This window comes from Lonchura striata, chromosome Z (genome assembly GCF_046129695.1).
Source record: "Lonchura striata isolate bLonStr1 chromosome Z, bLonStr1.mat, whole genome shotgun sequence".
In the NCBI taxonomy this organism is placed as follows: Eukaryota; Metazoa; Chordata; class Aves; order Passeriformes; family Estrildidae; genus Lonchura; species Lonchura striata.
The window spans coordinates 70,614,906-70,630,958 of NC_134642.1; the positions used below are offsets into that span (position 1 = coordinate 70,614,906).

Genomic DNA, 16,053 nt, shown 5'->3' on the forward strand with positions numbered 1-16,053 from the left:
TGTCCAAAAGCTTCTTGAATGCTATGAGACTTGGAGCTGTGACCATTTCTCTGGGGAGGCTGTTCCAGTGCCCAGCCATCCTCTGGGTGAAGAACTTTTTTCTGATATATAACCTCAACCTCACCTGACACAACTTCAGGCCATTCTCATGGGCCTTCCCCATGAGAGAGATCAGTGCCTTCCCCTCCTCTTGCCCTGATGAGGAAGATGTAGATTGTGATGAGGTCTCTCCTCAATCTCTTCTTCTTCAAGCTGAGCAGATCAAGTGACTTCAGCTGCTTCTCATACAGCTTCCCCTGGAGGCTGTTCATGATCCTTCCAATGCTCTCTAACAGCTTAATGTCTGTTTTATGTTGTGGCACCCAAAACAGCCCCCAGCACTCAAGGTGAGGCTGCCCCACTGCAGAGCAGAGCAGGACAATCCCTTCCCTTGTCCAAATGGAGATGTTCTCCCTTATGCCCCCCAGGACACTTGGCTCTCCTGGCTGCCAGGGCACTGCTGGCTCATGTTCAGCTTGCCACTGACCAGGACCTGCAGGTCCACAGCACTGTTCTCCAGTCTCTCATTCCCCAGTCTGTCTGTATATACAGCGTTGTCCCAGCCCAGTGCAGAATCTGGCATTTTCCCTTGTTGGACTTCATATGGCTGGTGATTTCTCATTTCTCTAATTTGCTGAGCTCTCCCTGCAGATCTTCCCTGCCTTTGAGGGATTCAACAGCTCCTCCCAGTTTTATATAATTTGTGAACTTAGTTCCCCTTCCAGTCCTGCATTCAGGTTGTTAATGTAGATGCTGAAGAGCACAGGGCCAAGAATGGAGCCCTGTGGAGCCCCACTGGTGACAGGTCACCAGTCTGATGTCACCCCATTCACTTTCACCCTTCATGCCTGACTGGTGAGCCAGTTGCTCACCCACCCCGTGATGTGTTTATCCAGCTGCACATTTTCTCCAGAAGGATACTGAGAGAGACACTATTGAAAGCTTCTCTGAAATCCAAAAAGAGTGTGTGCACTGGTTTCTCTCAGCCAACTGGTTGGGCTACTTTGTCATAAAAGGATCACAGGTTTGATAAGCAGGAATTCCCTCTGATGAAGCCATGCTGGCAGTGAACCTCTGCATTGTTCTTCAGATGTTTTTCAATACCTCACAGAAAAATCTTCCCCTTAACTTTACCAGGCATTGAAGTGAGACTGACAAGCCTGTAGTTTCCAGGATTCTCCTTCTTGCCCCTCTTGAAAATCAGAACACTTGACAGCATCCAGTCATCTGGGACATCTCCTAACTCCCAAGACCACTCAAAAATCATTGAGAGATGTTTTTTAATTATGTCAGATGATGAATCCCATCAAACCCTATAGATTTGCAGGGATCTTGCTGGAGGGAATCAAGTTACTGAAATGCTGGGCTGGGAAGTTACTGGAAATTCCTACCTCTTTCTTATCTGCTTTCTACAAAATGAGAAAGCTAAGAGGAATATGAAATATTGAAATCAGGAAGATGGCACAATAATTTTAATTCTATAAAGCCCTGCTTTTAGAAGGGCAATATGGTAGCTCAAAGAAAACCAGGAAGTATTACATTTAATAGAATTTATATCTGAGTCCAATATCTACTCTAAGTACCACTCTTAACAGAGATGTTGCACAGTGAGAAACATGAGAGGTCTCTCATGACTTTACAGCCCTGTTATGCCTTATCAGCATGTGAGTGTTGCATCTGAAAGGATCCTTTGAGCACCAGGATGCATCTTTCTATTGCAATGCACATTTAGTTGACATAGTTTCCCATGAGTTTTCTTAGTCTCATTTCCTCTACTTTGTTATGTACAGAACAACCAAAAACAAACAAATAAACAAGCAAACACACAAACAAATCCACTCCCCCAGATACCAAAAAACCCCTACATCTATGTCATCCCAGACTTCAAAAACCATTTCAGAAGATAACCCTAAATATATTTTACATTTTCCTTTCCTGTTTAATTCAAGACATCTCTCTGTAGAGACAACTGTCCACAAAGGAAGCTCATTTTTAGAGGCTTAGTACAGTCTAATATTTGCAAATGGAGCATAAAGAGACTAAAAGCCTGTTTAAAGCTGCAGTCCTATGAAATCTCACTGTAAAGACAAAAATCCATATTGCAGTCCTCAAAGATAATTTAAAAGGTTCCCACCTCAGGCACCATTACAAGACCAAAGGTCAATCCAAAGAGAATCATATTTATTCCATACATCCAACGCAAGAATATGAAATAAGATGCTACTGATGAGCCAAAGTGACCTGTGAAAATATGAGATGCGATTAAAAAGCAGATAAGCTGACCCTTTGAAGTTATTTTATCTAACAATGCAAAAATTTATTAAAAAGAAGTAAAATCAGGGGAGGCTTTTACACTTGATTGATTCTAATTTAAATTAATTTTAAATTCTAATTATTTCTAAATTGAATTAATTTTAATTTTTTTTCTTTATTACCATAATTCTAATAATTTTTTTGCATATTTCATACTAGGATGTCTTGAGCTGGCTGAAAAAACAGGAACAAAAATATAAAAATATTAATTAAATAGAGTTTCTAGAGTCATATAAAAACTGTGATACTTGCTCTTATTAAGTAATTTCTAGAAGTAAGTTTCAATTATATTTTTTTCTGCCTGATGTGGATTTTAAGCATTCTTGACATGCTAAACCAGAACCAGCCCAGTTTTAACAGGAAGCACTGCAGAATTAGCCAGTGGATAAAGTCTTTCCAAGATGGTAAGACACTTGTCAATGCTGTTATAATAGTGCTCACCAGATTTTTCTTACTAGAGATGAAAAACATTATCTGCAAGTGTTTGTACGCTTTCTTCTTGTACCCTTACTCTTCTGCTTATGTGCTCTATCTGTAGCCAGGTGTGCAGGCAGTCCCGTCTCTAGGTGAAGGATTTGACCTCACACACTCCAGACCCTAACCCAGACCAGTGCACAAACTAGAGGCTGCAGGGGAAGCACTGACAGCCAAGAGCCTGTTTGGACCCATGCTCTGCAAGTCAGGGGAAACAAAAATAAAAGCTCAGATAAATTACTATAGGAGAGCTGTCAATTAGAAAAGTACTAGGTTTCACTTCCATTGCCATTCATTTGCAGAGAAAAAAAATGACCTTTGAATAGGTTTTTCATACTTATTCTAGTTTGTGAGACTGGAGTACACCTCAGCGAATGAAGAGGAAATCTCTCTGTTCAGAGTGACTTATTCATATTGTTATATCCAAACCCTTTTTCAGACATGCAACACATTCTTTCAGTCTGTAATATGAAATTAATATATCTTGTATTATTTGGGAATGTATATATTCATCTTTTACTGTAACAGCTCAATCAGTAGAAAATTTAATACATAAACAGGTATAATCCCAAAGTATAAAAAGAGGCCAACTAAGAGACATTTATCACAGATCTGCAATGGGACGAATGAACCATTCTGTCAATTTTTTCAGTATTTTGAATCTTCTTTATTCACTCTTCAGAATTAAACCATCATTATGAAATTTTGTGTGAAGTGGCCAGTCTTAGCAGTGACCAGCATTCTGGGAAGTCTGGGGAGAGGTATAAATCAAGAGACTTTGAGTTAGTCTGTCTAGTTAAAAGATGCAGATAACCCAATTATAACCCAACTACAGCCTTTGGGGGATACTATAGACTCAAAAAATATAGTGCAGGAAATTATAAATATTTCCAATTTCAGGTTACTTTTACAGACATCTCCATGTCCTATTATTTCTTTTGCTCAAATCCTAATATACTCATTGTATTTGGAATACCTTCTTTTCATGCACTGAGTTATAGTTCTTGTATCAGTTATACTGATGAAACCTCTGCTATGCTTCCATCTGGAACATCTGCAGTGAGGCAGTGCATTGGAATTACCTGCCTCAGGATAGTTATTGCATGTGAATGAACAGACCGCTCATTTGCTTTGTTCTTTTTCACCAATCAGGCAAGAGCAGACACCTTTCAGCAAGTAAAGAAGCTTAACTATGGATGAGGACAATTTAGTCATGACTGCCCTCAGCTCTATTTTCAGAGTAGGCAGGTCCAAACAGGGGCCTGCAACAGAGAACATGGGAATTGTCGCAAATGGACTGCACTACCTGTGAACAAAGCCAGTCCAAGTTTCACCAGTATTTTGAATACACTCTGAGGTGCAACATGTTCTGTGTATTAATGAAATAGTTTTACACAGAGTTTAGCAATCTTTTCCTGCATCCACAGCCTCACTACACTAGGCATTGGTATGGAGATAGGCATGCATTTTAGTAGATTTCATCGGTGGAATAGGATTCACCCTGTCCTAACACAGGTTTGTGTGATCCCCATAAAGTCCTTTTGCACAGATAATACTGAATATCTGTTTTGTAAGGAAAAGAAGAATTTATATTTTCTAAATATAAATACTTCATACATTTGTCAACTTATCTTTTAAACATCAAAGCCCTAGTATCAGATTTACCTATTGTCCACATGAGAATACAGCACAGCAGATGATGCCTTTTGTTCTGAAGCCAGTCTCCCTGAGCTAGAAGGGACTCACATCTTGAAGAAGGGAGCCTACCTGAAGCCCAGTGCTTCAAGTTTTACCTGATCTTTCTAGATAGCTGGAGCACTGGAAGAGTCAAATTCAAGTGAGAAAGGCTCTTTATGTTGTAATGGGAAGCATTTGTTGTAAAAAGAATGCAAGTGGCAGACCTTCACTCAGGAAAACACACACTTAAGTCAAATCTCCTTCAAATAAAGGGCTGCAGTTTAAATTTGTCACTGGAACTGCAACACAAAAGTGAATTGTGACAGACTCCTACTCTCTAATATACCCATAGTACTAACTACACTGCCTCGTTTATATATGGGGCATCCAAGACCAATACTGTTCTCTCTGTGGTTTTTTATGTGGCTGACAATGACAGAAAGACAACTTACATGAATCTCAAGGTAATGAAAAAAGTGGCAGCAATAATTGAAATAATTGTGGTATAGCCTATATAGTATAATCTGCATAAAATAAATACATACAAAATATAGTGAAGGTGAATAAAGTGAATGGTTAGGTCTAAATTACACTTTTCTGGGATTCATTTCAACACTTTTTTTTAACTGCTCCCTGTATAGTGACAATTTTTATCTGTAAAGTGGTACCCTCTGAAGAAAATTTTCAACTCATTATATTATCAAGCTCAATAAATATTAATGAAAAAATAAATACTTATTGATTTTTAAACTATGCATTGAATAGAGATGCATATACTAAAAAAATGTATCATTTGGCAAACATCAGAAATATCATACTAGATCCTATTCTTACTTACTTTCAATCTCCTTAATTTTCATTTCCCAGGGTATGCATGCTGTCTTAAAATTTTCAAAATCTCTTTGAAATTTCATCCATTTCTGGAAAGAATCACAGAAAAGAAAAAACAAAAAAAACACACCATTATCTCAGTGCCCAGGTGCTCAGTTATTCCTTGAGCTATTGTAACCCCTTAATCATCCACAAAATCCTTTGGCAGAGTCCACAAAGTAATTGTTTGTGAAGAGCCACCTCCTTTTGTTTATTTTAATATGTCTTCTACTGGATTTGTTTTAATATGCCTTCTACTGGATCCTATTTCTACCACAAGAATTATTAGCTAATCATTTCCTTTCTTGTCAATATGTTTTCTTTTTTTCTCTTTTTCTTTTTATCTCTTTTTTTTTCTTTTTCTCTTTTTTCTTTTTCTTTTTCTTTTTCTTTTTCTTTTTCTTTTTCTTTTTCTTTTTCTTTTTCTTTTTCTTTTTCTTTTTCTTTTTCTTTTTCTTTTTCTTTTTCTTTTTCTTTTTCTTCATATTTTTCTTCATATTTTTCTTCATATTATTCTTTATAGTTTTAGTTTTAGTTTTAGTTTTAGACTTTAATATTTTTTATTTTTATTTTTATTTTTTTTAGTTTTAGTTTTCGTTTTAGTTTTAGTTTTTAATATTTTTTATTTTTTATTTTTATTTTTTTTAGTTTTAGTTTTAGTTTTAGTTTTAATATTTTTAGTTTTTAATATTTTTATTTTTGTTTTTGTTTTTGTTTTTGTTTTTGCTTTTGCTTTTGCTTTAGTTTTTGGTTTTGGTTTTGGTTTTGGTTTTGGTTTTGGTTTGGTTTTTCTCTTTTTCATCTTTTTCTTCCTCATTTTCTCTTTCTCTTTCTCTTTCTCTTTCTCTTTCTCTTTTTCTCTTTCTCTTTTTTCTTTATCTTTTACAGAAGGCTGTCTGAAGGAAAAAACTGAACTTTGGATTCAGTCCACACAAATACTCAATCCACCCCAAGACAAATTAACTTTCACAAGATTTTGAACCCTTGCAAACTCATGTAAAACAGCTGATTTTTGTTTTGGTGACAAGTTTCAAAAATCAAACTATAACCTTTCATTAGAAATATTTTCATGCAAGAGCAGTGAAAACAAAAGTTGGAAATCCATGGAAAGACAGGGAAAGCTACTGTGGAATATGAGTACCCGTGGTAATAATCTTCAGAAGGCTTCCCATGAGCTTTACAGGAAGTTAGTGAAACAATCCATTTACCTTGGTCATCATCACTTTGTATGCATAGAATTTTTTTCCTTTTCCTTTTCCAAGAGCACCTTCAAACTTCTCAACAAAAATCTGTGCTTCCCTAGGAAATTAAGGCAAAAGAGAGATATAGATTACATTATAGTAAATTTTATATTGTCTCTATCATATTAATGTATTTTTTTACTCCTAATAGAGCTTTATAAAATCTTGTTACCTTAGAAATGTTGGAAAGGAAAGCTCAGAGTTTTTCTATTTTGCAGAAGACTATATATGTAATGTATATACAATGCAAAAATCAAGCAACTTCATTCACCTGATCTAATACAAACATATTTGGAGCTCTCAGATTTGTCTATATGCAGTCAAGGTTACTAAATATGCTTAATCGCAGTAAGTCAATAAACTGACTTTTGCAGTTCAGCTACTGCCCATTTATGTGATGCCCAGTTATTCGTGTTATCCTGACAGTTATTCCAACAGAAGAGAGATCTTCATAGGACCTGCGGGTTCTTGGTGGTGATCCTTGCTCTCTTCTTTAATAGTGAATAAAAGAGAATTTTCATTTTAATTACCAGCATTTGACCTTCTTTGCATCTTAGTCATGCTCTGAATACCTTTGAGCCTCTCCCCTCTGTGTTCTCAGCTTAGGATGCATTCCCAGGTTGGGAGAGAGATGTGTACACTAGAGCTTTGGTTCCCTTGTGCCCACCCTTCTCAATACTACATGTAAATTAGCCCTTCTGAATTTTTGCAAACATCTTCTTTAGCTGTACCATTCCCACTGTAATTTCTTTGAAACACAGCATCACTGGTCCCCAAAAGCCTAAAATTTTGTTTATAGAGATATATAATTTAAAAAATATAAAGATGAAAGGAAGAGTTTTAAACTCTTTTTAAAATGTACAAAGTCCATGGATTAAAACATTAAAGCAATGAGATCAAGTACATTCTAATGTTTTCTCCATTTAATCCAATTCCTATGTATGACTACCCACTATGTCTCTCTTGAAAAAATGTGCTGTAAAGGTTAAATGTCCTAAACCACTGAAAAATGGACTAAGGATTCTTAACTCTCAGTGTACGCACAATGCTGTAAACTGTTCTGTTGTCACACTGCATAACTTCAAAGCACTCTATATTATGTTTGTTATTATTGTATTGTATTGCACAAAGCACCTGGGAGAAGGTAGACTATTGGGAAAATACTAATTGTGATGCATATTGATGTTGTTGCACTTTTCTTTCTTTCCAGAACTCCAACAGATAAGTTTACCAAGTGAAATTAATTATCATACTTATATTTTCTGCTCATATATTTTATACAAGGAAGGAAAAACAGTGTTAAACTGCAAAATCTGACAGCACTAATGACAGTATAGCAGCGTAGTTGAGATAAAGGGGAATTAAAATTACATGAGAAGATGACCTTTATCCATGACATAGCTTTTTTCAATGGCTAAAAATCTCAACATCTATAAAAGTAATTGTGTATTTTTAGTAACTGCCAATTCTTAGGGTAATCTTCAGTCTGAAGATCCATCAAAGCCTTTCACAATTTTAGGCATCCACTGCAACAATTGCTTTTGCTTGCAGTACCAAGGAACCAAATAAGTGCACTTAAGTGCAAAATTGAGTTATTGAATTTAATTTTCAGTGATTGAGAGCTTTCCTTATTTGAGAGTTCTCTGAGCACTCTCCCCTTCCAAATGATTTCACCCAAACCCATCTGGTGAAACATCAGGGCCAGTGCAAGTTCACCTGACCATCTCAGGACTTCTGCATGCCTTTTCCCAACATTTGAAATTATGAATGTCAATCTAGTAATTTTTTTTTACTCTATAGCACAAGTAAAGCAAACATTCAGATTAGAAAATATAAAAATACCCAGCCACCCCCACAGCCACAGACCCCACCTACTCATCACATCGAACATGTTCCTTGAGGTTCAAGTCAGTGTCCTTTTAAGGGTGTATATCCTTTATTTCCAATCCTGTGCTTCTAGATCACATTTGTATTCTGGATTTTTCAGTCTGATCTTTCTGTATTTAGCTTGTACTGACACTGATTGGGGATTATTTGTACTCCAAGTACTCCAGAGATTTTACAACACACTGCTCACATATCATTTTTTCATTTTGATTCTCAGAAAAATTTACAATTAAATTTCTGCCCTTCCAAGTAAGTCATAGAAAACAGATTAGTTCAGTTTCAGGAAACTTGTGTCCAAGGGTCAGTCACCTTTAAACCCAAGACACAGGATCCAAAGTCTTACTGCTCTGTCAACAGGGTGTCCTGACAGCAGATGGCAGCTTCCTCCTAAATTCAACTGTCAGTACTGGAACATCGTCATAAAAGCAGGAAGACAATAAACTGTATACCTATCAATCTCCCAGGCTGGCATACTATACTACCACTTCTATCACTCAGTAATTCAGGCCTGTTAATTAAAATTTTCTGAAATCAAAACCTATAGAGTTGCAAACTTGTGTTTTCAGTCACTAATTATGGTGCAGAATATGAAATTTTCAAATTTTAAGTTGGGTTTTTTTCAGAGTGAAGCATAAGGACATAATATGAAAACAGCACTAAATACATTAAAAATACCTGATAGGATATATGAGTACTTTTTTCATCTATAGGTGAAACACTCAAGCTCTCCACAAACTTGTTCTGATATAAAAAAAAGTTAAGCCAAAACAGGAAGGAATTTTCCACTATCAAATTCCTAAAATATGTTTATTGAGTGGTTACAAGTACAGTCAACTGAGTTGCACAAGAAAGACTGGACCAAAAAATCTGTTGGATCTACATGTGCACAGTATTTATGAGGTTATTTTCATGTTTTATCAAAGAAGTATGAAGCAACTCCTTTCACTTTCTTAATAAATTGCTATTGCACACTAAAAAGTCTGTTGTATAAGTGCTGGAAGAAGTAATTTAAGTCCAATGGTGGACTTGCAGTATTATTTTCATTTACACTGAATTTTAATCTGGTCTAACAACATCACATTTTATTTGTTTCTTTTATGTATAGAATTGCTGGCATTAATGTATTTACCATTAATGCACCCTGACCATGACAAGAAGATGTTTCAAACATGGCTTAAAAATGGTGGCAATAATGTTTCCAATTCTTGTGAAGTAGTGGCCAAAATCATCACATAGTTAATAATCACCATATAATTAATAAAACAGTAGCACATGCTGTACGGCCAAAAGAGTGGTGGTGAATAGAGTTAAATCCATCTGTTGTCCAGTTGCAGCAATGTTCCACAGAGCTCAGTGCAGAGGCGAGTCCAGCTCTATTGGTGATCTGGAGGGGGGGATCAAGGGCACCCCCAGTCAGTTTGCCTCCTCAGAGGAGGTTGTAGTGAAGAGGAAATCAGTCTCTTCTTCCAGGTACAAGCGAAAGGACAAGAAACAGCCTCAAATTGTTCTAGGGAAGGTTTAGATTGTATATTACAAAAAATTTCTTTGCCAAAATGTTGTCAAGCATTGGAACAGGCTGCCCAGGGAAGTGGTTGAATCAACATCCCTGGAGGTTTTGAAAAAATGGGTAAATGACATGATAAGGGACTTGAAGAGATGGACTTGACAGTGCTGTGTTAGTTGCTGGACTCAATGATCATAAGATTCTTTTCCAATCTAAATTGTTTTGTATTATTGTTATGCAATTGTATTTTTTTTTTAAGAAATTATTTTGTGAAAGAATAGTGGAAGTGTTCTTTCAATGTTGGAATAAAAGAAATCAAGTTACCTTTGATGTTCTATAGGCATATCTTACATTTTGGTAATTTTACCAATAACATTCTAAATAACATTTTCGTATTGCTTACGGTTCTGGAGCCATCAAACAGAATATGCATTCATTCTCTCCTCAGCTTTTCCTCCCCCAGCTCTGCAGCAGATTATTCCACTACCTAATTACTCCACTGACTACTTACTCCTGACTTTTGTGGTTAGTAAGTTACTTAAAACTCCTGGTCTTAAAATTTCAGCATCAACTTGGCACCATTCTGTCAGGGGCCAGGCTTGCCATATCTTTTCCGTGTCTGTGACGTATGTTCTTGTTAAGTAAATTCAACAGATTACTTAATTAAGGTTTCTAGCTTGATGTCTAAACTATCTAAATGAAAGACCTCTATTTGTATATGTCTGTGGATTTCTGTCAAACTTTGTCCTTTCCTCCATTTCTTTTGTGCTATAAACAGAAAGAATGGACAAGTCTTAGAAATACTTTAGAAACCACAACAAAAACCAGAAGTACATATATACATATTCATACCCACTTGGAAGTACTGCAATTTCACAAACATGAGGATGTGTCAAAAACAACACAGACCAACAAAACCAAGCTTTGTAATCACTGGTATCATGTGTTAGAGGTAAATCATCTGTATCACAAGATAGGCCAAAGTGTCCACCACTAGCTAACTGTGAATTTAAAGAAGCTTTAGAAGAAGCTTATTAATTGAATTACAGATGCAAGAACTAATAAATGTTTCAGAGGGCCAGGCATTATTGTTCCAGAGAAGCCTGAATTAATTATTAATACAAGGTGTGGAGTTACAGCTTCCAAAGTGATAGGTGTAGGGTACCTCAGGCACTTCTGTGCTTCATAGGGGATGCAGGACAGCTCTTAGAGCTTGTTGCTAATGAATATGATTTGAGTGGATTGATCACATTTTTCAGTAACAGTTCAGGAAGGTTTCAGACTGAAAGAACTAAAACCTCAATAAAAAGAAATGTTGACCATCCAGGACTTTTGTAAGTCTTAGAATACTGGCTGAAACAATTATTGTCAGGCACAGATCACTTGAAAAGAAGTTCAGCAATAATAGTGGGCAAATTATATTGTTATTTAATACCCAGCTGGCTTCCAAGACACGCTGTCTGGCCTCCAGGACTGTCAGTATATCCACAGTCAGAGAGATGAAATACTGATTGATGGGAGTACAAAGAATGCAAAAACAGATGAGAATTTTCCACCATCTCAGATATGTGCCTTATACATATTTGGGTTTGTATGCTTATAAAATTTCTTATTTCCAATTCATTTGTCTTGATGGGGAATCTAAGTCCTGTAATAAAAGGAATCATGCTAGAAAAATACTGAAAAATCACCATAATGTATTCTGTCCCTAGAATGTGACCTGCTGTGATGGAGTGACCACATCAGTGGAATAGGGAAGCACATCAACCTGTTGGAGCCAGTCCAAATGAGAACAACCAAGTTGCTCTTAGAGTAACTTGGTTAGAAGGATGGCACCAGCCTCCTATGAGGAAAGCCTGGAAGAACTGGGTTTGCTCAGCCTGGAAAAGAAAATGTTTCAAGGTGACCTAATTACAGCCTTCCAGTACCTGAAGGGGACCTGGAAGAAAGGCAAGAAAGGGGAGAGACTTCTCATGAGAGGATGTAGTGACAGGTCCTGAGAGAACGTCTTCCAACTGAGATAGAATGAGTTTGTATTAGATATAGATAGTAAAGAAATTCTTTACTGTGAAGGTGGTGAAATGCTGTCACAGGTTATCTAGTGAAGTTGTGGATGCCCTATTTCTGGAAGTGTTTGAGGCCAGGCTGGATGGAGCTCTGAGCAACCTGGTCTAGGGAAAAATGTCCTTTCCAATGGCAGGTGGATTCGAATACATTTAATTTTAAGGGCCCTTCCAACACAAACACTTCTATGATGCTAAGTGAAAAACAGTTTCTGCACTGCTCTGATTTTTCTAGGGGAAAAAAAATAGTTCTCACATCTTTTTTTATGATGTGTGTTTAATTGCAAGTCCTTCAAAAAGTCTAAATTTGATGTTTTGCTATCTTTTTTCATATAACTTGTTATTTCACTTGTTTTGATAGTGTATTAACTGTCTTGTGGTGTAAGTTTAGAGAACACAGTTGGCACATCTCTGGATTCTTCTGCTCAGTCCTCATAATTATATGTTACCATAATAAGCATTGCTGTTGGATGCAAACTGCTCAGTTACTAATGGAATTTGTGCTTTTATAGCACAGAATTTTGTCTATCTAAAGTGCTATGGGCACTAATAAGAGAAGTGAGATGAGTATACCAGAGGCAAACACAATAACACAGCATTTAAACCCTTCCCTTTTCTTCATATTGGTGAAAAACTCAGGCAGAAAAATGCACAAACAAGAATGCTGTTCCCAAAATCCAAAATCCAATCCTCAGACTTAAACTGTGACAGCTTTTCCTGAAGGTTTTCTAGTTTGCAGTAGCTGAAGCTCTGGCCCATTAATGTTTTTTAGGTGGGTTGTTGGCTTTTTGGGGTTTTTTTTTTGGTACTTTCTTCTAATCCAAAAATCATAGAATCAAAGAATGGTCAAGGTTGGGGGAGACCTTTAAGAGACCTTATGTGCAACCATCAGCCCAGCACTACCATGTAATCCCAAAACCACTAAACCACATCTCCAAACACCAGTTCCAGATGCCTCATGAAGACCTCCAGGTATGGTAACTCCACCACCTCCCTGGGCAACCAATTCCAATTCAACCTAACAGTGACAATTCTTTTATACTATCTAATCTGACTCTCCCTTGTCTCAGCTTAAGGCCATTTCCTCTCTTCCTCTCACTGCAGGCACTGACTCACCACAACCTCCTTACAGGCAGCTGCAAACAGCAGTGAGGTCCCCCCTGAGCCTCCTCTTCTTGAGGCTGAACAACCTCAGGAGAGATGTTCTTTGGTTCTTTCAGGAGCCTCGCTGCCCTTCGGTGGCCAGGCTCCAGCCCCCGGTGTCCCTGTTAAAGTGGGGGCCCAGAACTGAGCACAGCCTTGGCGTGAGGCCTCCCTGGTGCCCAGCATAGGGGCACGATCACTGCCCTCGTCCTGCTGGCCACGCTGTTCTACACACAGGCCAGGATGCCACTGCTCTTTTTGGCCACCTGTGCACAATGTTGACGCACGTTCAAACAGCAACCCCCAAGTTCCCTTCTGAAGAACAGCTCTTGAGCCACCTCACCCCAAGACTGCAGCAGTGCACAGGGGCTGCTGCAACCCCAGTGCAAGACACAGCACTTGGTCTTGTGGAACCTCTTGCAGTTGTCCTCAGCCCATTGATGGAGCCTGTCCTTCTGCAGAGCCTTCCTGCCCTCAACCAGACCCACCCAACTCGGTGTCATCTGCAAATTTAATGCAGGTACAGTCAATTCCCATTCCCCGGACCATCAGTAAAAATGTTAGAGAATACTGACCCCAAAACAGAGCTGTGGGGAGCACCACTAGTGACTGGCCATCAGCAGGATTTAGCTCCATTCACTACCACTCTCAGGGCCCAGACAAACAGCTAGTTTTTACCCATCCAAACCAAATTTTCTGGAAGGATGCTTTGGGAGATTGTATCACATGTTTTACTGAAGTCTAGATAGATGACATCCACAGGCTTCCATTCATATTTTTCCCTTCTATGTTTTAATAGTAGGTAATCAGTTTGGCCAACCACAACCTGCCTTTCATTAAACCATGTCATCTGGGCTTGATATCCTGATTGTCTTGCATAACGGCACTCAGGATAATATTTTCCATAAATTGTCCAGAACTGAGATTAGGCCGACAGGCCTGTAGTTCCCCAGATCATCCTTCTCATCCTTCTTTTAGATGAGTCTTACATGTGCTAATTTCTAGTCAGCTGGAACTTCTACAGCTAACCAGGACTTCTGGTAGGTGATTCAATGTGTTTTGGTTCTTTCACCAGTTTTCTTATTCCTGTGGAATAGATCCCACCAGGACACGTAGATTTGTTCAGGTCTAATTGGCATAGCAGGACACTAACCATCTCCTCCTGGATTGTGGGGGCTTCATTCATTTCCCTGTCACCAGCTTTCTGATCAAGGAGATCGATCATAAGGAAAACTGGCTATCATAAGAAAAAACCGGCCTGATATTGATGACTGAGACAAAGACATTAAGCACCTCTGCCTTTCTCTCATTCCCTGTCACTACACTATCCTTCGCATTCAACAAGCGATAGAGACACTCTTTGACCTTCCATTTACTGCAAATGTATTTATAGAAAATCTTTATTGTCTTTTAAAGTAGAGGCCAATTGAGTTCTAGCAGGGTTTTGGCCATTCTAATATTGTCCCTACTGAATTTGTAATATCCTGGTAGAGACCTCCCAAGTTGCCTCTCTCTTCCTCTAGAAAAAATAGATTCTCTTTATTTCCTTATAGCCTAATATTAACCAGGCTGGTCTTTTTCCCTAATGACTTGTCTTCCTGCATACAGGGACAGCCTGTTCCTGAATATTTAACAATTTCCTTTTTAAGCATATCCATCGTTCCTGGATTCTTTTGCCCTTCAGAACTGATTCTCAAAGGTTTATGTCAATCAGACAATCAATCAATTTACACCTGTATCTAAATTTCAGTCTTGCAAGTAATAATTAATGATAACTTTCACCTGAGGGTTCTTCAGGTAACTTTGTGCTCACCTGAGCAGGCATTGTTAAGAAGAAATGTCACAAGTTCTCAACTCCCATGGAAAAAATAGAGCAACAGGTACACAAAAAATGTAAAAGGTATTCACAAACCATGTAAACCAGTAGAAGGAAAACTACTAGAACAGGAAAACTGTTCTGAAGAAGAATATTTGTCTTCAAAATACTAAAGAGTCTGGACTCTAAGGCATACTCATATACTCAGCAGCACAGACCAGTGTGTCTCCAGCCCAAAGTCTAACAAATCTATTGCTTAGGGCCTAGAAGAGTGGGGATGCTGCTGTAACACCTTTTCACACTTCTCCATGTCTTCTTCCTCTCTTTTTTCACATCTCCAGACCTGAGAAGATCTGACCATGATGTCTCAAGCTGAGTTTAGAGTCTGGCAGTATCACTACAGCTCGCCTTCAAAGTGCAGAGGTACACTGTATCAGAGCTGTATCCTCATCAAGTCACAGTTCTTCAGAGAATAATTATGGGCTGCTTGAAATGTGTCTTTTTAGACACAGGGATGTAAATTAGAAGTTAGAGTTGATCTAAATTGCCAGTGTACTTCTATTAAGAATGCCATTTCCACAGTGAGCTCTCAGCCATCTTTTGACAGAAGGCATCTTCTGCAGAGTAACTAGTTTTACATCTGTGTTCTAAAATTATTGTTTATTCATGCATTTTCCAAAGGATGAAGGAAAATATTTATCATTTTACAAAATAGTCACTAGAGTTAAATATAAATAATCAACTGTATTCCCACCCTATACAGTTTAATTCATGTAAAATATCTCCTTTGAAAATGCTTAAACAAAATCTTTTAATTGTTAAAAATACCTTGTTTTCTTAAAACCACAAATTTCATTGGAAATTAAATCTTTCCCTCAAAATTGTTTCTTTTGACAACACTTCTTTTAAAAAAAACAACATTTAAAATGAAAAGTACTAATTGATGCTAATATTAATAATTCAAAATAATATTTTACAAGTATTTTTGGTCTTGTTTTGTCATAGGATCTTTACTGGATAGCACTT

At 37.6% G+C, this 16,053-nt stretch overlaps 1 protein-coding gene across 1 annotated transcript in view; it reads right to left on the reverse strand.

Annotated features, from left to right (window-relative positions):
* TMC1 (transmembrane channel like 1) overlaps positions 1-16,053 on the reverse strand; it is a 55,522-nt gene that overhangs the window by 22,040 nt on the left and 17,429 nt on the right. The window contains exons 5-7 of the mRNA XM_077790012.1: positions 6,582-6,672; positions 5,342-5,423; positions 2,174-2,280 (exon numbers count right to left, since the gene is read on the reverse strand). Coding sequence (XP_077646138.1) covers positions 2,174-2,280; positions 5,342-5,423; positions 6,582-6,672 — 280 coding nt within the window. The remainder of the gene's footprint in view (positions 1-2,173; positions 2,281-5,341; positions 5,424-6,581; positions 6,673-16,053) is intronic.